Source organism: Mesocricetus auratus, unplaced genomic scaffold, assembly GCF_017639785.1.
Source record: "Mesocricetus auratus isolate SY011 unplaced genomic scaffold, BCM_Maur_2.0 Super-Scaffold_100676, whole genome shotgun sequence".
Classification (NCBI taxonomy): Eukaryota; Metazoa; Chordata; class Mammalia; order Rodentia; family Cricetidae; genus Mesocricetus; species Mesocricetus auratus.
The window spans coordinates 37,983,472-38,005,223 of record NW_024429266.1 but is presented as its reverse complement, the minus strand read 5'-3'; the positions used below and the strand labels follow the sequence as shown (position 1 = coordinate 38,005,223).

The window sequence follows — 21,752 nt, the reverse complement described above, 5'->3', positions numbered from 1 at the left end:
GGCCTGGAAAGAACGGGCCTCTTGGCGACATTGCAAGTATGTGAGTAAACAAACGAATGCAACTCCAAACAGGAAAGGAATATTCCCCCTCAGTAAGTTCTTTCTAACGCAAAATATCACACTGAAGAAAAAATGCACCCCATCTTCCCTTGACCATCTAGTCACAAAACCACTGTGTCACAAATGGCGTGATGAATGCACGTCACCACAGAGGTGCAGAAGGAAGGCGGTGTAAGACTGCTGTGCTTCAGTGCAGTGGTAGGGAGGGAGCGCCTTACAATGGCCTGTAGAACAAATGGCCCCTAGTGAGCAAGCAGCTGGGAAAAGTCACAAAGAAACTGGCTTTTTGTTGCACTCTCTTTTTAAAAAAAAAACTTTAATTTTATCTCTGCATGAATTACCTATTCAACTACCTCTCTCTCTCTCTCTCTCTCTCTCTCTCTCTCTCTCTCTCTCTCTCTCTCTCTCTCTCGTCTCTCTCTCTCTCTCTCTCTCTCTCTCTCACACACACACACACACACACACACACACACACACACAGAGCTTTTTTTTTTTTAATGTTCTAAAACTCCAGCTGCGGGGGAAATGTTTTGCTTCTAAGTGAGTGGCTTTGGGACAGGGCAATTGTGCAACATCAATACCTGGCAGAGGAGCCAAATTCTTTGTCTTCTACGTAAGCTACTGACCCGATTCTTGACCAGAAAATGCAATGCAAACCTGAAGTCCACATGAAAAGGGGTGGGGGTTCATGTCTTTACCAGTGAACACCCTCCACGTGGCCTTGGAACAATAATGGAGCTCTTACCATCCCCGCCATCATCATGTCCTGGTCAGCAGCCCGTTGCTTCTGCTTCAGCTCATTCTCTGCTTCCTCCAGCTGCTGCAACATAGCGTTCACCTCATTGTCCAGGTCTGTCACTTCTGCAAAGGTTCTTTCGGCATCCGCCTTGGTGCTGGTGGCATTCTAGGCACAGAAGAAACTGCTGATCAAACTAAACCAAACCCCAGGGCAACTTTCCCTTTCTAGACTGAATCCTTACTCCCTCCCTTTTATAATTTGCAATCCAGAAAGAACATCACAATGGTGTGTACTATCATGAACCACCTCCCACCATTTCCTGGGCTCTCATAAAAGAATTGTCAAACACAACAGCATTTTACACAGCACTTTCGTTTGTGCTCTCTTCTTTAAATATGTGAAATGTCCTGACCTATTATAACCATTTTAGCTGAAGTCACACAGAGAACAAATAAAAATTTAATTGTGAACACTTTTGCATCACATTGTATTGATTATACTCTTTCCCTTGGATATATGTTCAATCTGAAGCTTGCCTTATGAGTTTATCAGCATAATGGACAAAGGACCACATCCTGAAATATGAGTATTTTATGAAACAGATCTAAAAACCAACACTTTTAAAGAAATTAAAATTTTCTGTGATTCTCAGGCATTTAATTTTAAAATAAACTCTAACCTCTCCTTAAAATAAAACAGATGGACTTTAAATAAAATGAGCCTAAAGAAATTCCTTTTAAAGCCCCTGCAGTGGCAGCCACAGTAGCTCTACACAGGTCTGAAAAGCACGTCAACACAGTGTCGACACAGCATTGACGCAGTATTGACACAGCCCTCGTCACGTGTAGGCTCAAGGAGGATGCTTATTTAGGAAAGGTCCAAACTGTTGTGGGCAGGGACTCTGAAGTACTCTGAGACCACCCTCTTCACAACTCAGATCTGACACTGAGACAGTAGCAAGTCCTTTTACTGATTCTCTTTCTTCAGTCACTTATATATTCTTATGTGACTTGAAAATAAACAGCCAGATATGGTTCCAGACAGTTTTGCTATAGCAGAGAAAAAACTCTGTAAGGTCTAGAAAAGATGCACGAGCAGGGGCTGGAGAGGAGGGACGCGCTCACCTTTTGCACGGCGCTGGCTATCCTCTCCGCCTCGTGGGCCTTGTTCTTGGCCTCCGTGGCATCAGCTGCAGCATTGCCCAGTGCCAGCTGCGCCTCCCTTGTCTTCTCATTGGCTTCAGCTATGGTCCGGTTGATGGCGGGAATTCTCCTCAGCGCCTCCTCTGCAGCTGTCTTGTTATCATTCACACGTCTATCAAAATCTAAAAGGAGTTCAAGGCATGCATTTGAATTAAACTGCCAAAAAGAAAAATGAAACTGCAATTGGATTTTGTTTTATATGCCCTAAAAATCTGTTTAAAAAAGGAATGACAACTGAGGCTGAAATCTCATAGAGGAAAGAATATACGAATTCCTGTGCAGGTTTTCCAGGACCAGCCACATGACACACATCTGTTTCTGAGAAGAGTTCCTACTTGAAAAGCCACTGCCATGTAGAGCCCAGAGCTCATCGCTGCCTTAGCCAGTGTCTTTAGCATCTACTGTGTGTCAGGTGCGACTGAAGAGGCGGATTCAAACAGACCAGCTGCCATCAAAGCTACACTTGCGACTATGATGCTTGCAAATCCTCCTCATTTACAGAACTTATGATTATTTTTACTAGACAGGAATCAGCCCCTCAGTGAATTAGGCCTGTTTTTCTAAAACAAAGAGTTAGGTATCAGTGGCAGAAAAAAAAGAAAAATAATCTCCATTTATCACTGAAAGCCAGCTAAGCAGGCGGACTGTGGTGGCATGAGCTACTCTAACGCGAGACCACCCTCCTACACGTCTTTTTGTTTTCAGACTGAAGAATGGGGGGTACAATGACAGAGGCACTCTGACTTTTCTTTCAAATACATGAGTTCCAGATTTGGCGAGATCCTGCTTCAATAAATAAAAGTGAAGAGTCATCAAGGAGATAGATATCTGACATCAATTTCAGGTCTACACACGCACATGCGCACACAAACACATACAAACATACCCACATACATGCAACCATACACACATAGTGTATTGAGGTTAAACACTAAGTATGGCAAAAGATCATGGTTAACTGCTAACCCTAAGTAGTCAGTATACGGGATTCAAACAGAATCATGCTAACGACAAAATGGAAAAGTGACACAGTGACCCCCTCCCTGGAGGTTATGCAGAAATGCTGCCGCCGCCTGACCCTCTCATACCTTTGAGGTTGCTGAGAATGTCATTGGCTTCTTGTAAAGTATTCCGTCCTTTCTTAGCAGCTTCTTCAGCAAGAGCCTTGGCAGCGTCAGCTCGAGCTAGGAGTTGGTCAGCCGTCTACAAATGCATGGCAGGTCAGAAGACAGACTTCCTAGGTCAGCCTGTCCCTCTAACATACAAGCCCCTCATAGCCACAGTATGGAGACAGAAGCATACAGAGAGGCTGTGAACTAGACACAGCTCACACCTGTGCTGTTTAAATTGTTGCCTCCAGAAATATAGCCAGCAGGAAATCAAACTCACCTGCTGTTCAGCTTTTCCCTTCTCTAGAAGATTCTTCACTTCATGCTCCTTCCCCCTCATGTCTTCCCGAAGGTCCTCATAATCCTTTAGCTTCTGGTCAATTAGACGATCCAGATCTGCAGCTTCTTTCTTGATTTTTTTTGCTTCATTCTGTGACAAACATGTAAGAAACGATGACAATGAGTGACAAGGAAGCTTACAAACCGTGTACAATTTAAGGCTCAATCGACAGCCTAAGAGCCAGCAGAGGTCAGGACAACCAAGTGTATTTCACAGATTTCCCCATGTTTCCTGTACTTTGATTAGCTTTCACAGCTCTTGCCGGCCCACAGCTCCATCAAGATGCAGAACACATCTTCAAGAAGAAGCTCCCTGGGTCTTTTCAAGTGACTCTCTACCCCTTCCTCCTGACTGCCATCATATCAGCCCTGCTTGTTCTCACATCGCATACTCGTGCACTCTGTCAGCACTAGGTGTCTGAAGAGACCTAAACCTTGGGATACCAGCTGACACCTCAGATGTAGGAAAAAAGATGGTAAATTTCCAGTTTAGTAGTAAAGATATTTGTATAAAGGTTCTGTATGAAGAAATATGGTTAGAATGAAATAAAACACTACCAACTCCCTAATAGTCTACCTGTCCCTAAACATGCTGGTATAGTTCTAGTAACCCTCCATCCTTCGTGTCTATAATTCTTTATCTTACTAAGTTCTATTTGCATAATAAAAATAGAATTCACCTTTACAGTGAAGTCAGTCAGAGGTCTGGAAGGGAGGAGCAGGGCAGTCAAAGTGTCTCTTACCCAGACTAGAGGGACAGGGACACAATGGGACTGCAGTGACCAGAGTCATTGCATACAAACCTCCAGTGCCTCAGAGTCCACAGGGGTTAGCTGGGCCACACTGGCATAGATCTCCACAGCTTTGTCACCTGCCCGCTTGGCTTCCTCGTGGACTCGGGCAGCCTGCTTCTCCAGGTCCTGAGAAATGTTCTTTGCTTGTTCATACCTAAGGAACAAATGATGTAATTCAATTTAAAAAACAAAGTAGCTGGGTTTTTTTTAAACATCTTAGTACTGATCAAATACAATCTAGTTAATATCACTGGGACAATAGCTCCAAAAATCTAAAAGGAGCTGCCGTACCAAATGCTCTCATTTTAATATCAACACCTAGCTAAAAGTTACATTTCATTTTTTTCAATTCTACTTACCTTATCACATATAAACTGGGCATCCCTAACCCCAGGTTCCAACTCTGTAACATTTTTAGTACTCTTATAATACACAGGAAGAGAATTTCACACCTGATTCTACGTGATGACTACATCAAACTGTAGACACTCTACAAACACTATATAACATTTCAGGCTGCCTGTACATGAGCATAAATGAACTTTGAGTTTAGACTTGGGTCTCATTCACAATCTCATTATGTATGCAAATATTCATACACATATATATAAATAAAACACACACACTGTCCCAAACTCCCTAGCCTTTCATATTAGAGATATTAAATTTATACATTCCTACTTTAGACCTGTTGAAAGGCTGCAGTTTAGTATACTTTCCCATTTCCTCTCTTCAGTCTCCATATATGAAGAATCTCAGTGCATGGCTAGTCTAGTCCCCACGCTCTGCAGTCTGAGCCTGCAGTGGCTGTAATTCCCTGTCCTAACTCCTCCACTATTCTGAAAGAGTGGTGAACCTCACAGCACATGGCTCATAGTCCAAATCACAGTACAGGACTGTGAGCTACTTCCCAATGACACTCACTTCCTATTAAGCTCTTCAATCTCCACAGTAGTTTGATTTTCTCCTTCCAGGGTCCTCAAAAGTAGATTATATGCCTCAGTTGAAGTCTCACTGGCTGTCTTTGCCACTCGGACAATGTCATCAGCTTCCTGTTTATGGCTGTACATGTAGGAGGAAAAATTAAAAATAAACCATGAATGAGACCATGCAATAGAGAAAGAAATAAAATTTAGGTAACATTTACTTTGTTATATTTCCTTGGGCAGAGATCTAGGAATACTGGAAAGTCCCATTTGGGGTTTCACAATCATTTCTGGTTGCTAAATTTATAAAAAGCATTCTGTAAACTGAGAAAAGAGTATTTTTTGTGGAAATCTATTGGGGCAAACGTGTGTTTTCTTAGAAAAACTGCTTTTTGGTTGGGTGTGTTGTGCTAGCTCTTGCCCATAGTACTGAGGCACTAGGATCAGGAGGTTCCAGGCCAGAATAAAAATGTCTCAGAGAACAGGGAGGGGATGGAGGGAGGTAGGCAACTAACTTTAGAATGTGAGTAATTTACATACAGCATGGCGCTATCCAGAAACCCTGTATCTAGTCAGCAACACAAACCCCAGGACTGATCTTATCATACAGTCTGCTGGCCTACACAGATACTACATGGTCTCTACACAGTTATTACATAGTTTCTACACCACCTGTCTGTTCAAACTTCTTATCTGACCTAATTACTGGAAGAAAAAGCTACACTAAATAGCAATGAACATGTTAATAGGAACTCCAGTCAAGCAATGCATCTTAGCTGGGTAACAGTGATAATGGATTTTCCACTTCTAACATTTCATGTTGGATTGTGACACCCCGTATGTGGTCCTTCTCCTTGGCATAAGAAACTTTGATCCTAGGTCCTCACATGAAACCCACCAGATCAGTAAATCTCTAAGACCTAGGTTTCTTGGGGGCTTCCATGTTTTCAGCTATCTTCCTTTAGTAAGAAAATCCAGCTATAAAACTATGAATGTTCTGCAAAGCTGGTGACATGGCTCACAAATTCACACTTACCCAGAATAGAAAGAAACCTGCTAAGGTCAATGTAACCTAGAACCTGTAAAACGTCAATGGCACTGCCCTAGACAGTTGTCGCAGTTCCCACATCTGCATAAGGCTACTACTGAGGTCTACTGTACTGACTTCATACAAAGATACCTGCTCTTAGTGATGCCTACATTGTAGCCACTTTTAAAAATGTAATTCCTTCTGCAATTTAAAGCCTTGCAAAGAAGTTACAATGAATTTAAAAGTATCTAAAAAAAACAAACAAAACAGGAATGAAACGGTCAGTGTTCTTTGGCTTACTTTCAAATGTACAATGAGTTAGTGGTTTTTTTATTGAGAACTGAAAATTAAATATTCATTGAAGAATTAATGTAAAATTTTTAAATTAATAACTTCTATTGGGTTTCTTAGAATCTATAATCTGAAAACTTTAAAGTTAAAAAATTTAAATATTATGATCTGTGAAATATGTAAATATAATTTTGTTCTAAACCATTATATTCTAATACTTAAGGTACATACTCCAATTTCAAAGTGAAAGAAAAAGAGTTTGCATAGCTGGTAACATTTCAGAGTGGGTAAACCTTACAATGGAAAGTATGCATGGGAGGGGCAGGATGACATGCGCACATCAGCTGGGGCACTGTGCCCGAACCACGAAGTCACTGCAGCTTACCGCTCTGCAAGCCTCCGGGCTTCTTCTGCCAAGAGGGTCATGTTGTTTGGTTCCCCTGTAGAGTCTGGCTGAGTGATTGACTGAAGAGGAAATAAAACACCTAGTCTCAAAAGACTGAATTGTTTAAGTTCCATAGAGCAAGTATTAACACTAATTGTTTTTGTTAATTCTTATGCAAAATAGTGGGGTTTTTTTCTTACTTTCAGAGATCTTAGCTTCTGATCACATCTTTGATTGGAAATTACTTCTATTCTGAATGCTGCAGAAGTGGCAAGTGAAAGGAAAAACCTAGACATCTGTTTTTATCCAGTTCCTTCTGTTTTGTGACAATTGCTGAAGTTAGACTCTGAAGTGACCCTCCCCGGCTTCTAGAATCCTTTGTTTGAAAACCTGGTCCCCAGCTGATGTTTGGGGGAGGCTATGGAGCCTGAGGAGGTGGATCACCAGGACAGGTCTTTAGGGGTATAGCTGCTTAGCTTCTGTCCCATTCCTGGCTTCTAGATCTGGCTGCTATATGAGAAGCCACCACACACTTCTGCCACTACCAACAGCTGTCCAGGTACTCTGCCCACTCTGAGAAACTGTGGGCCAAACAGACCTCTCCTCCTGTCTTAGGCTGCTTCTGTTCACCACCACAAGCAGTAAAGCAACTCCTTCAGTGACTCTGAGCAGCAAGACTCTCCTGCCCCAGAGCACAAGGTAGGTGGGTGAAGACACATTGTAGCAGATCTTCGGTGGAGTAGAATCATCCAACAACCCACCCTACCCACACTGGAATGTCAGTCACTCACCACATTGGCAGCAGCCATTTTTGCTTTCTCTAGCTCCCTGGAGGCAATCTCAATCAGTTGCTCTGTACTCTCCACTCGGGACCGCGCTTGCTCAGCCAAGATCCCGGTCTCTTCTATAGTATTCCGGATATTCTGCAGTCGGCTAATTTGGCTATGCAAACTGTTATTCACTCTCTGAAGGCGATCCATCAAATTTTGATCTACATCTGAAAGAGCATTGCAGATAGTGTGTAAATGATCTGAAGGGACATAGCATCTTATGAGAAACTCTGATGCTGAGTATCTTTATTATCCCCAACAGCACCGTTTAGCCACATTTGCCCTAACCCCCAGCAGAGGTGATGTCTCTATTGTACCCATCATGCTTTCATTACTACCAACCTCACCCCACTGTGTGTCCCAGTTCTTTCCTATTCATTACTGGATCCATGATCTTCTACAATAGCCAGCAAAGCAGGCACAATCAGGCAGTAAGATGTTTGATGAAGGAAAGTAAAATTGATCGTTATACTATGACACATGCCAGATTTAACCACAGCTACATAATAGTGAAATGCTGTTAGCCCTAAACACTTGACACATAACTATTAAAAAGACCATTTGAAGCAGACGCCAGGTGTGATGATGCAAGCTTTTAATCCCAGCACTCAGGAGGCTGAGGCAGGTGGCTCTGTGTGTTCCAGGCCAGTCTGGTCTACATGGGAGCTCCAGGCCAGCTAGGGATACAAAGTAAAACTCTGACTCAAAATAAACCAAACCAAACAAACAAAATATCCCTGAAGTATGGTAAACCCAACTTCTTTGTATTTTAAATTAAGCACCCTACCCCTGTCCCAGCACATGTATGCAACTTTCAATTGAATCTCTGCCTCTACATAGTTCCTCAAATTGTACTTCACTATTCCATTCAACTTCAACTTCATGCTTGAGTCCTAATAAATCAAATGATAATTATAAACCTGTGCAAATATAAAGCCTACCAGTATTAAATTCTCACATGTCATAAGTTTTTATTAATACACAAAAACTCAAATTCTATTTAAAAGTGACAAGTTCTTGGAATGGAAGAGAACCTAAAAATACACCCACACATCTGCAGCCAGCTAGGTTTCAGAAGAGTTGAAATACACCCCAGGAAAGAGTTCAATAAATAAGACTGGAAAAGCACACTGCCACACAAAGAATGAAGTTGTACCTTTAACTCTACCAGCTATAAACAACAACTCAAATGAACTGAACACTTGAATAGAAGGCCTGAAATAAGGAAATTACTGAAAGAAAACATAAAATGCTACAAGATTCTGGAATTGGCAAGGATTTCTTGGACAAGACTCCAAAAACACAGGAAATAAAAGCAAAACTAGACAAATGCAATTACATCAAACTGCACAGCAAAGGAAATCATCAGGAGTGTAGAGACAGCCCCAGACTGGGAGAAAGTAAAGTACAAACCACACCTGGCAGTACTAAAGAACTTAAAAACTCATTTAAAAAAGGGGGGAAAGTTAACACCCGGGCAGCACACATACAGACGCTTCTCGGGAGAAGACACACAGTGGCACACAGGTACAGGAAAAACGTTTGACACCATCCACATCAGGAAGCAGGCCAAAACCTCCGTGAGAGACCACCTCACCTCAGTCATTATTTGGCTACTGAGGAAGACAAGTGCTGCTGAGGATGGGGAGAAAGGCAAGTCTGCACACTGCTGCCAGGAATGTGATTTATATTAGTGCAGTCATCCTGAAAATACTCAACAGCAGATCAACCTGATCCAGTAATCCCAACTCCACATAACGTTCCAAGAGGATGTCAAAGAGACTCCTGCAATCCCATCACTGAAACACTATTCTCAGTAGCCAAACAATAGATGGATCTACCAATCAATGAATAATGAAATGGTACATAAACACAAAGAGACATGCACAACAATAAGAAGGAACAAAATTCTGTCCCTGGCAACTACCTGGATGGAGCGAAGTAATTATGTAAGTGAAATAAACAAGGAGAGCAGAGTGCCGTATTCCCACAGCCAGATGTGGAAGTCTTAAAAAGCTGACATTAACCAAACAGTATGAGCATGCAGCAGAAGGCAGGGGACCGTGGAAGATGATCACTGGGCAAGCGCATCAGAGCATGCTAAGAAGTTCTGAAGCGCTATTGAATAGTGAGTGGGGCAACGATGATAATCAGCATGAAGATTTAAAAAGTTGGAAAAAAGGGCTTTGAGAGCTTTCACCATAAAGAGATAATAGCTGTTTGAGAAGTAGGTAAGTCTAACCTGATTTAAACTCTGTGCAATGCATATATGTACCTGTATCAAAACATTACTACTCTACGAATATGCATATTTTTATGTTCAATGTATTACTTAAAATAATCTTAGTTTTTAAAATTAAGCAATTTTAGTTTCAGCATGATGCTCTTTTGGAATCTAAATTTTCCAGAGAACCAAGGTAATAAAGAGGACCCTATGAGATCCACCTAGGAAGAGGAAAAAGACAAGATCTCCTGAGTGAATTGGGAGAGTAGGGGGTAGAGGGTAGAGTAGAAGGGGGAGGGGAGGAGGGAATGGGAGTGGAAAAAATGTATAGCTCAATAAAAACATAAAATACAACCATCCTTCAACTCCCAGTGTCTACCTGTTAGCCCTAAACTGTGCATATCATCTTCCAAATCTGCAGATTAAGCACATTTCCACTACAAGTGAGTACTTACAGTCTCAAAAGCCAAATCATTACAAAGGCAGGAAAGGTCAGGTGGGAACTTCACAACTGAGGAACCTCAGAAGGAGAATTAAACCCCAGCCTATGAGAAGACCTCAGGGCTGGGAGAAGCAACAACCTACTCTGCTGCCAGTGTGCAGGTGGTGCAGGGAAGTATGGTGGAGTTTCCGGGCCAGCAGAGCATCTAAGTGGGCACCGGAAAATATGCGGTTACTGCTGCCCTTCTTTGGCCCTGGGGTTACTCCTGTGTGTTGGTGGTATTGACACAGAGCTTTCTGTCCCACCTGGGTTATCCCAACTGGCATGTCAGAATATGACACCGCGACCTACTGTACACAGCAAACATGGATTTGCTGTTTTGATAGAGCATGTTAATGGAAACCACATGCCAAAGAGGGTGACACAATGAACATCCTAAATGGGAAGGGTGTCCATTCTTCCTAGGCAGTGCTTACCACTTAGAATGATACAAACAGACAACCCCAAATAAACACACAGATGCATCTAATATTGTAATAAGCCACCCACATCTTATGCTTTTCAATTCCTAAAAAGTGTCTCACATGGAACAAATTATGGACTCTCATGAGAAACAAAATCAAACAAACTTGGTGAAATCCAGATATGTCCAGTTACATCAATCCCTATTTCAACAATCACATAAAATCAAAATTCTATACATTAGTGAAAATAAAATTATTTAGTTTCTGACCTAAATTCTTACGGAGGCAGATTTCTCCATGTAACTCCAAATGGATACATATTTATAAACTCAAAGTGGAACTGGTCACTGCTGCCCCATACAGGTTAATTTTAATGAACATTTACTATGTGTATCTGAGAACACACTTGACCCATGATGGAAAGCCTCATACCAAGGGGACTCAGTTTGAGAGTGAGCATCCTGCAAACAAGAGAGACTTTGTCCACCTTCCACTGGTGCTAGCATTTAATCACTGTAGAAAGAGTCTGCCTACATTTAGGAGAAAAGCTTATTTCAGAGAAAGGAATAAAAACAAAAACTTACAGTGATCTAAAAAGCGAGTATATAATTTAAAATAACATTGCAACTTTACAGTTTTTTAAATACAAGTTTCTTTGAAAATCAATAAAATAAATTGTTGATTTTTAAATGAATTATTTTAAAATAAACTGTGCTCTAAGTCCTAGACTGATCTCCTTTCTTTCCTTCTTCAGTCTTGTCATACCATGTGCAGAGGACCTTAGGATGGGCCTGGTACATACGACATGTACTTTTATATAATGTCAGCACATAGTGTGCTAGTCAGACAAAAATTTTCATACACAGGCATTTTACAAATGCCAAGTGTTGCATATACAGTAATCAGCTACTCAGCCAATGCTTGAACATCATCTTCTGTTCTCAAGAGTCATGTTGAAGAAAATAAGGCTATACATAAAATAAATTCCCACTCATTAGAATAGTGGGAGAAAAAAGTCAGAATTAGAATTTTCTCCTTAAAAGTGTTTCTCAGAAGTTGTGGCTGGAAAACAAACATCATAAAAAATGCATGACTTTAATATTTTCAACTTCACACTCTGTATGTAAAGAAACAGATCCATAAAGTACTTTAAGCCTGAACAACAAACAGTTTTTGATATAGTGGGAAGTTATCCCTGTTTATTTCATCTTAAAGTATTAAGACTATAGGACGTTTTTGAACTGTTGCCTTTAAAATAAAATAACTCAGGCAGATAGTTCATGCCTACAATCCTAGCTAGCACTTAGGAGGCTGAGGATTGCCACATGTTTGAAGTCAGCTTGGAATATATATAATGAGTGCCAGGTCAGCCTGAGCTACAGGGACAGTCGGCAAGTAGTTTAAAAACTGAGAATTTTATAGCCGGGCAGTGGTGGCGCACGCCTTTAATCCCAGCACTCGGGAGGCAGAGGCAGGCGGATCTCTGTGAGTTCCAGGCCGGCCTCCGAAACAATACAGAGAAACCCTGTCTCGTAAAAACCAAAAAAAAAAAAAAAAAAAAAAAAACTGAGAATTTTATAAAAGCCGTATCAATTACAAACTAGAAATGAGGTCAGTCACCCAGCTTGATAATGTATACCTTTGACATCCTGAGCCTCGCGAAGGAGGTCTGTAACCTCTCTCTCTGCCTCCTTGAGTCTATCCTCAAAGGCTTGATCCGTCACCATCTCATCCCCGGTCCCAAGGTTTGCTATGAGGCTCTCTAACTCCAGGAGCTTCACTCGGTGCTCAGCAACCTAAGAAGAAAAGAGAACTTAGCTGTGTGTGCTGCAGGAGCCACGGGGAGCTCTCAGAAGTGGGAGGACTGTGTCCCTCACACACGCCTGTTCACACAGACGGCACAGGCAGAAGTGACTTCCAAAGAAAGCTCTGAGAACCTCTCTTCTTCCTGTACACAGGGTCTACTGACAGTTCTCCAGCTCTGGTGTCTCCCTGGAGCAGTACTTAGATCTCTGCCAGGTATCTCAAACTCAACTCCAGAACCTGTTCTCCCTGGGGATTCCTAGTAAACAACATCTCCAGCAACATTAAGCAAAAACCCCAAGGCCCAAGGCCCATTCTTGTTTCTTCATTTTCCCTACCCTGCTCTCTCATCATACATATTTATCTCATCCATTCAAAGGCTTTACTGTAATCCCATCCCTAATGATCATTCTTCATGTAGTAGTCAGGACACTCCTCTGGGCTTCTGTGCATTCCTGTTGCATTTGGGAATAATTCCTAAACTCTTCACATATTATCAACACAATCCTATAGAACCTGCCACAACCAAGTTCCTCCACAGGGCAGGATCTAGGAAGTTCCAGGCTCCAGGCCTTTGCCTACCATTTCTCCTCACACGGTTCCCTCAGCTCTCATTCACAGGAGTTTCCTTACAGAGGCTGTACAGTTTCCCATAGGTATTGTCTGCTTCTAGTCTTTCAGCCTCTTATGTATGTAACTAGAGGTTTGCCTATGAGAAGAAAGACCAGATCAAATGTGTTCACTTTTTTCTCTGGAGCCCAGAGTATACTTCATGTCTGCTGACGAGGAATGGATGGAGGAAGGAAGGAAGGAAGGAAGGAAGGAAGGAAGGAAGGAAGGAAGGAAGGAAGGAAGGAAGGAAGGAAAGAAGGGAGAGAGAAAGAAAGCAAGCACATACTACTACAGCTTACCTTATCCTTCACCAGCCGGTAACAAGCTGGACACTCCTGGCAGCCAGGCCAAGAGCGATTGTAGAAATAGTTCTCTTCACATTGGTCACAGCGATTTCCCACAAAGCCTTCCCTGCATTCACAACGACCATCATCTTTACACTGGAGTGAAAGGGACCCTTCATGATGACAGTCACAAGCTACAGAATGAGAAGACAATTCTCATTTTAACTGGTTGTATCATCAATCTAGTACTTAGAAAAACACATTTATGGGATTTTAAATGGCTAAGAGCAGAGAAGACAAACATTGTAAGTTGTAAAGTAAAATGTGTACTCTTTGGGTGGGACACACTTTTTGTGTGTGGTGTATGTGTTCATATGTGCACACACGTGTATGCATGTGCCTACAGAGGCCAGAGGTCACCACTGGGTACCTACCCTTCTCTACCACTTTTTGTCTTATTTCTGGTTTTGGTTTTTTGTGTGTTATTTTGAGACAGGGTTTCATTATGTTGCCCTTGCTGGCCTGAATCTCACTATGTAGACCAGGCTGCCTTCAGATTCACAAGAGACCTGCTTGGTTTGGCTTCCTGAATGCAGGGATTAGTGTTGTGCCCAGCTCAACAATAGGTAAGACTGGCTGGCTAATGAGCTCCAGGAGTCTACTGTCTCAGCACTGGAGTCGCAGACACACACCTACTTTGTTATATGGATGCTGGGGATCTGAACTCAGTTCCTCTTGCTCATATGGCAAGCACTTCATCCACGGAGTCCCCATCCCCTTGGGGCACATTTCATGTGACACAGTAATTACAGAATTACCAGGCATGGTGGAGAAGGGGAAGTGAGGCCAGCCTAGGCCACACAGGGAAAGCTTATTAAACTAAGTAGTGCTCTTTTTCATTTGCTTCAGGAATTCCTGTATACCTTCAGCTTTCCACTGCTCAAATTTCTCAAAGAAATGAGGAAACCCAATGCTAACACCTCCCTTGTACTGTCTTGCTGTTTCTTTTCTCGCTCTGTTCTCTGAGCTGAATCTATGACTTCTGCAGCATTCCACAGGAGAAATGAAGGAATTCAGAAAACAAGAACCCAAATTGTTCTGATTTCCAAGCAAGTGTTTATGCCAAGGAGAAGCAGATGTTTATATACAACTGAACCAAAAAGGCCCCATGGGTGGAGAGTAACTACAGTAAGTCAACAAACACTGAACAAAACCCATTACTGTGTCCTTATCTGCAATGACAATGTGATCAATAAACAAGTCTCGTTAAGCAGAGTGGGCAAGCTCAGTACTCAAAGGGAGATTTTTTTCCTTAGAAAAAAAGATTATGAAGAGGAGTATTTTTTTTAAAAAAGGCAATTTCAACAATGTGGTTACAAAGGAGCCAAAGAAGCCATTGATTTCCAGAGTTTCATAATATTCACAGAACAAAGTCTCCATGATGGCCACATAGAGGCTATGGAGTTCTTTCTGTATTTAGGCACTAATTGGAGACACCGCCCTGCAAGCCACCATGTCTTACGTTTGCAGCCTTCAGGTCCGAACCCAAAGTGGTTGGTCTCACAGCGCTCACAGTGCTGACCGGTGATGCCAGGCTGGCACTCACACTGACCAGTGCGGATGTCACACTGCCCATTGGTGGAACCCAAAGCATGGCAGTCACACCTGAAAGAGACACAAGACTTTCTAAGGTAAGAAGAGCCGACTGTACGCAACATTCTTTACTAAAGGCACCATGGTAGGGGCTGTTATGTGGAATGTTGGGGTGTCCCGAGGGTTTCAGTCCTTTCTGTGAGTGCTGTTCAGGGCTCTGTGTCAAGCCTCACCTGTACCAGCAGTCTCCATTCTGAAACCCTACCAGCACTGACCATGCAGCAGCCCTGCTGGGTTTGTCTCAGAAGGAACCTTGCAATCTGCATTTGAATGTTTGACACACCAGGGCTGCCACTGTGCTGCCTCTTCTGTCCCTTAAATCCTCTCACCCGGTGACTTTCCTATGTAAAACCCCAAGAACAATTCCTGAACAACATCAATCTAGCCACTACCTGTCACCTGAGAAACTGCACTTCTTATGACAGACAGCAAAGATCACTTCCTCCAAAGCTCCGAGGTCTCACCTCATACAGCCTTGCCCGCTCTGCAGGTTGTAGAAGCCAGGGTCACAAGCACCACAGTCCCGGCCGGACACGTGAGGCAGACACTCGCACTGCCCGGTCACGGGGTTACAGCTGCTCTGCTGCTGCACTGTCCCGTAGGGATTACAGGCACACGCTAGGGTGGGAAGACAAAGCAACAGATGCAAGTCACCAGAAAGAAGAGCAGCACAGGTTCTTTAGACCTGTGTGGTCTAGTACAGGAGCTGCCCAGTCACATACAGTGTGTCTGAGTGATCTGCAGAGATGTGCCATCAACTGAAACACACTCTGGCTTTGCTGGTGTGTGTTGGGAGAAGAACACCTCTTTCATTAACAGTTTTTAAGTAATTATTAGTTGAAGCAGTAAAATGTTGGTTATATTAACATAATATGTTAATATCTTAAAACATATATGTTAATAACAATAAACATATTAAAATTGATCCTGTTTCTTTCACTTTTTCAATGTGGTGTCTGGCAATCCTAAATTGTGCAAGTGGTTCACACTGCATTGTCACAGGCGTACTGCATTTGAGCAAACTTCTTTAAGTGCTGAAAGAAACCCACGATGAAATTGCACAGTTGACTGAGTGGGGCTGACCTTTGCATTTGTCTGCTGGACTGGGAGCCAGGGGATTGCCAAAGAACCCTTCCTTGCACCGGTCACAGTAGAAGCCAGCCGTGTTATAGATGCACTTCAGACATTCTCCGGTCAGGCGGTTGCAGTTGCCAACCGCATTGGGGTCTATGTTGTCGTTGCACTGACACGGACGGCACAGTCTCACAGGCCCATTGCTGCCCAGAGGGTCTCCAAAGTAGCCATCATCACAGAGTTCGCATCTCTTGCCTGGGAATGAGAGAATCCGAGGTTAAGGAAGAAAGGCTGAGGCCTTCCTGTTGTGGGTTACCAACGGGTGCGTACTGTCCAATCTGACTGTCACACACAAGGTCTTGTGGCACAGTGGAGAGCAGGAGACCCAGGTGTGGCCAGACCAGTGAAGTGGCCTTGACATACTCTCTCAGTAGGATGGCCCCTGGTTTGTCGACCTATGGTCTCTGTTCTCATGACACTTGTGTTGCAGTTAGGGAGGGTCAGCGCAGACATGCACACAAGACAAGTACAAGAGCATTGCACCAAACACAGAGACGGTTGAAATGACCACGAAGGTGAAGGCCACTTTAGACCGGGGTGAGACATTGGGATGAGAATTCAGACACAGAAGTCTGCCAGGAAAATACCCATGGGGACTCTTTGAGCAAGGCCACACGTGGAAGCAGAACCAACCGGCACAGGTCAGACCAGGGTGGCGGGAAGAAATCTGGATTTAAAGTGAAGCGCTGTGAACTACTAGAGGGTTTTTCTTTCTTTCTTTTACTTTACGTGTATTTGTTTGCTTGTTTGTTTATCTGAGTGAGGAAAATTGGTGGAAGTTGGTTCTCTTTCAACTATGTGTGATCCAGCAACAGAACTCAGGTCTTGAGATTTAACAGCAAGTGCTTTTCCCCACCCAACCATCCCAGGCCCTGGAGAGCTCTTGAGTGGTATAACCACAGAGCATGGAACACACAATCACAGCCAGAAGATCACAAGTTCGAGGACAGCCTGGGAGTTTGAGGCCAGCCTGGACTACATAGTAAGGTGGCTCAGCAGAAAAAAGTCCTAATAACGTGAAGTAATCTGATTACATCTTTAAAGGTTAGGCTGGCTCCCATGTGAAAAACCCATCTTAGGAGAGTATGAGAGAGACCTTAGCTGAGAGACTACAGTGATTAGAATAGAAAGCTTCCAGCCCTTCACCAGGTGGGGAAGAAAAGCTACAAAGGGCTGTTGCTCAGGAGAGGATGTCCAGGGCTGAGGATACTGAAGAGATCTGATCACCTGAGGAGGAGTATGGATCAAAGGCAGATGAAAACCCCCAGCTGAAATAAAGCGGTGATCAAACGGCGAAAGGGCAAAGAGAAGTAAACGAGGAGAGTGGCAGGTCACACTACAGAGGGACAAATGGCCAGCACTGTCCAGCACGGCCATGACACTGACCACTAGACCTGACAAACAAAAGCAGAGGTCAATAGGCTGAGCAGGAAATACAGGTGAGGGGGGGCAGAGGGAAGAAAACAGATTGCAAGAGCATGGGAATGAGGGGCCCTCCTGCCCCTGCTGTGGGCAGCCGCCAGACTCCCTCAGAGCCATCTCCACAGGAGCACATGGACCACATTCCAGCTATGATGTCTCATCTGATAATGGAGCTATTCCACACGTGATCTATACTTCAAAAGTCTGAGTTGTTTCATATCAAACTAAGATAGACACACAAGGTAGCCTGCCTTAAACTCATTCCCAAATACAATTTGCTTTCATTTCAAAGTCTTAAGATCAAGTTTCAAATCCTACATTCCTTATATGGCTTTGATCGAGTAGCACATTGTTTTGGCCCTGGTTTTGTCTTCCTGCCCCTCACGGTAAAGACAGGGTAAACCAAAAAAGGGGTAGTCTGCCAGCAAGCCCCAATCCCCATGGTCATGGCCCTGATAGCCAGCCGTGAGGACAGAATGGGAAGAATGGGAAGAGAGGTCTACCCAGATCCCCCTTTGCCCCTCGCAAGAAAAACACCTTTCCCAACTTGATGGAACCAATTTTGAAATTCTGAAAGGATGATTTAGCGAGAGAATTTTAAAATTGCTGTTTCACATTAACAATTCCAGACAAGCCTACATGGAAAGCCCAGTTTGGTTCTCACTTTATGAGAGAGTACAGTATAGTAACAGTTCTATTTGGAGTCACAAAGCCCCACACACCCGTGTCACTGTTTCTACACCTTTCTTGTCACAGTACAACAGCAGACGTCCCCTCTCAGGGTTGTGAGGACACTGAGGAAAGCTGTGTGAATGCCAACAACTGTACAGGATACTGAAAGGAGGGTGAGGAAGGCAGACTCACCAGCAGTGCCAGTTGGACAGTGGGTGCACACCACTTCCTTTGTCTTGGGGACAATGGCACAACTTGAGCCACCAGGACAGGGACAAGGTTGGCAGTCAGAGGAGGTGCCCAGGGTTGAATCTCCATAGTATCCGTCACTACATTTCTCACAGTGAGGGCCATCTGTATTGTCTCTGCAGTTACAGACACCTAGGGAGCAGACCGAAGAAAGTCATCAGGCATGTGACAAGTAAATTAAGTCACTGAGTGCCACTACTGATGACAAAAAGACCCTCAGGCCCAGCAGTGGCCTAAACCTTCTCACCTGTCTCGGGGTCACAGGTCTCACTATGTCCATTGCAGGTGCAGAGCACACAGGGACTGTAAGGTCCAAGACTCGGATTTTCTCTTCTGTAGCCCGAGAGACACGTCTCACAGAACTGCCCTCCATATCCCACTGGACAGGTGCAGGACTCCACCCAAGGTGCAGGGACTCCAGGCCCAGGACGAGCACTTGCCAAGATGACATCATCCAAATATCCAGCGCCTGTTTGTGGTGTGGGAAAGAGAACCTCTGAAGTGCCTTCCAGTTTCCAAAAGCTCATGGAGAGTCAGTAGCCAGACCCAAGAGTCCAGACAAAACTGACCATTACCTGAAGTCATTTGCCAGGAATGATACCCAGAAAACAGCACTTAAGATAACCATGTGGTACAGGGTTCTGAGCACGTGTAGTAGAGGCTTGGCAAAGTTATAGAAACACACATACACACACACAGGCAAGCATGCACAACTGTATAACTGTGACAAGCGTGTGATAATCCCAAAGCCATTATGCCACATGTCAGAATGCTCCTCTGTTTTCCATAAGGACAAAGAAATCTTATACTGAGTTAGACGATGGTCCATCCAATCTAGTAGAACCAGCAGCAATGTTCTAAGGTAGAAAGTAGGCCTTGTTTCCCTTTAATTTCTATTCTACCAGATTCCTTTGCCACCTTTTGCTTCAAGTACATTCCTCCCATGTTATGGAACATTACTTGCTGCTAGTAAAATTCATGTGAAAACTGACCACCTAGGTCAAAGGATATTTCTAGTACTGGCTCGAATGTGGCTTTTAATATGTTTATGGTTTTTGCCAGTCAGATCATGAGTTATGATGTACTTCTAATCTCTAAACATTCTTATATCTCCCTGGACTAAAAATACTCTTCCTTCATTCTTGCTTCTCCTCCCAAATGATAACTCATCTCTTTTTTTCTCTTTCAGCCAAACTTTAATAGAATATTCCTTATTTTACCTTCTTACATTCAAAATCACCTTTCAGAGAGTCCAGTGATCTCTCTCAGTTTCATCCCTGAGCCAAAGCTAAACTCTCATCAGTGACTTCTCAATCCCCACCTAAACCCAGTGGCACTCTTGTCTTTTAAAACTCTTCCAAGGGCCCAAGTCCATATTAGTAATCACTTATAAAACATTTCTATATGGACATTCATATAGAAAGCTCAAACACAAGCGAAACCAAGACATCAAGCTACAACTTTACCTTACCAGAGAGGAAAAAAAGCCCTCATTAATAAGTCCTTGAAGGCATATTTTTAAACCCTTGTTTAAGCAATTGTTCACTGGATAATATATAATTTCTCATAATTTAGTCAATAGCTCAAATCACTTGATAATAACATGGCAATAAATAAAAAGAAATGAAGATTAAGCAAGTTGAACAAGACTTTAAGAAAGTCTATATATAATGGAATTTCAATTGGCTTAATAATCATAAAATAATAGTCATTAATAATCATTTTAGTGAATGTTCTCCAGATCCGTGAAGATGGTTTCAAAGTGCATTTTAATACACAAGTGATAATAGTTTGGATCAGTATGAACATATCAGAACAGGACCTTCTCCTTGCCATGAATTCTTCTACCATGTCATCCTAATTAATTCCTAAAATTACATCACAACTTACTCCTCTCACTGTATGTGCCACGGATCTTGATAGAGGTCAAGTTGTTTAGGAGCTTCTGAAATTCGAAGGGGGAAAGAGTGGGCCTCCAAGGGTAATCTGTTGCTTCATGGAGCCTGGAGAGAAGGAAAGGGCACATGACCTCTGTAAGGATAATCTGCAAGGAGGCTGTTTCTTGCTCAATAATGCCAGCACAGGCAATACTGACACACTAACCAAACAAAAGAGAGTGTTACCAGTTTCTCAGAACAACCAGAAAAGAGAAGATAAAAGAAGGTGGCTCATCTCAATAACCCAAAGGGGTTTTGTTGTTGTCCTTGTTGTTGTTTGTTTTTTTCAGAGAATTTCAACATGTAACCCTGTCATCTCAGCCTCCAATGGTTTAAGACAATAGGTATGAGCCGCCACATGTAGCCCAGAAGTTTCTCTTTAACACACACTTTGAGGCCAGATGAACTCAGATGAAACGAACAACAAAAAGCCACTTTCTCTTTCTCAGCTGGTCAGGTCTGAGTTGACAGGGATATCTCACCTGAAGATGTACTTCACAGCGGTCTCGCTCGGATAGGAATTGCCCTGAGCGATCAAGGGCACAGACACTCTCAAGCCAGCTCCCTCAAGCACGAGATCTTCTGCAGAGAGGCGAGTGTCCCGTCTGTCCACTCGGAAGGAGAAGGAGAGGTTCTGCCCGTAACTCAGAACCTGGTTGCCCAGGAACTTGGCTGAAAGGCAGATATCAGGCTGGGTAAGAATGTGAGATGGTGACAAAGAATTGCCCAGAAAGCCATGTTGTTCTCAAGCCTCACTCACCAGGGGTGATGAAGTACCTAGGAAAGTAACTGTCTGAGATCACAGCGATGTCCTGCCTATCAGAGGACCACTCGAGAGATGCCTCCGAGCCGTCTCTCTGCTCTACATGCCACCCATCCTCATCTGCAGGAAGAGAATGAAGACACAGGCATTTTTACATGACAAACATCCTGTATGCAGGCTCATAAAACATAAGACTGCACCTTCTATACAGAAAACCATCAATAAAAAATTTTGACTCCACAACAGAACCTATATAATACTATCCCCTGAAAGACATATTTTGCTGTATTTTTTATGGAACATTTGTAATCACTGCTTACTACAGTAAATTCTCTAAAGCCACATGTATGTTTTCATTAAAGGACACACAATTTTAAAAAAACCATGC

The 21,752-nt window shown here is 43.1% G+C and overlaps 1 protein-coding gene across 1 annotated transcript in view; it reads right to left on the bottom strand.

Annotated features, from left to right (window-relative positions):
• Positions 1 to 21,752, bottom strand: part of Lamc1 (laminin subunit gamma 1) — a 113,503-nt gene that overhangs the window by 6,544 nt on the left and 85,207 nt on the right. Inside the window, exons 9-26 of the mRNA XM_005071291.4 lie at positions 21,362 to 21,484; positions 21,084 to 21,273; positions 20,555 to 20,667; positions 18,912 to 19,133; positions 18,608 to 18,796; positions 16,271 to 16,516; positions 15,652 to 15,805; positions 15,057 to 15,199; positions 13,550 to 13,728; positions 12,475 to 12,631; positions 7,667 to 7,872; positions 6,876 to 6,955; positions 5,168 to 5,305; positions 4,253 to 4,397; positions 3,391 to 3,540; positions 3,090 to 3,204; positions 1,924 to 2,123; positions 806 to 964 (exon numbers count right to left, since the gene is read on the bottom strand). Of these exons, the coding sequence (XP_005071348.1) occupies positions 806 to 964; positions 1,924 to 2,123; positions 3,090 to 3,204; positions 3,391 to 3,540; positions 4,253 to 4,397; positions 5,168 to 5,305; positions 6,876 to 6,955; positions 7,667 to 7,872; positions 12,475 to 12,631; positions 13,550 to 13,728; positions 15,057 to 15,199; positions 15,652 to 15,805; positions 16,271 to 16,516; positions 18,608 to 18,796; positions 18,912 to 19,133; positions 20,555 to 20,667; positions 21,084 to 21,273; positions 21,362 to 21,484 (2,909 nt within the window). The remainder of the gene's footprint in view (positions 1 to 805; positions 965 to 1,923; positions 2,124 to 3,089; positions 3,205 to 3,390; positions 3,541 to 4,252; positions 4,398 to 5,167; positions 5,306 to 6,875; positions 6,956 to 7,666; positions 7,873 to 12,474; positions 12,632 to 13,549; positions 13,729 to 15,056; positions 15,200 to 15,651; positions 15,806 to 16,270; positions 16,517 to 18,607; positions 18,797 to 18,911; positions 19,134 to 20,554; positions 20,668 to 21,083; positions 21,274 to 21,361; positions 21,485 to 21,752) is intronic.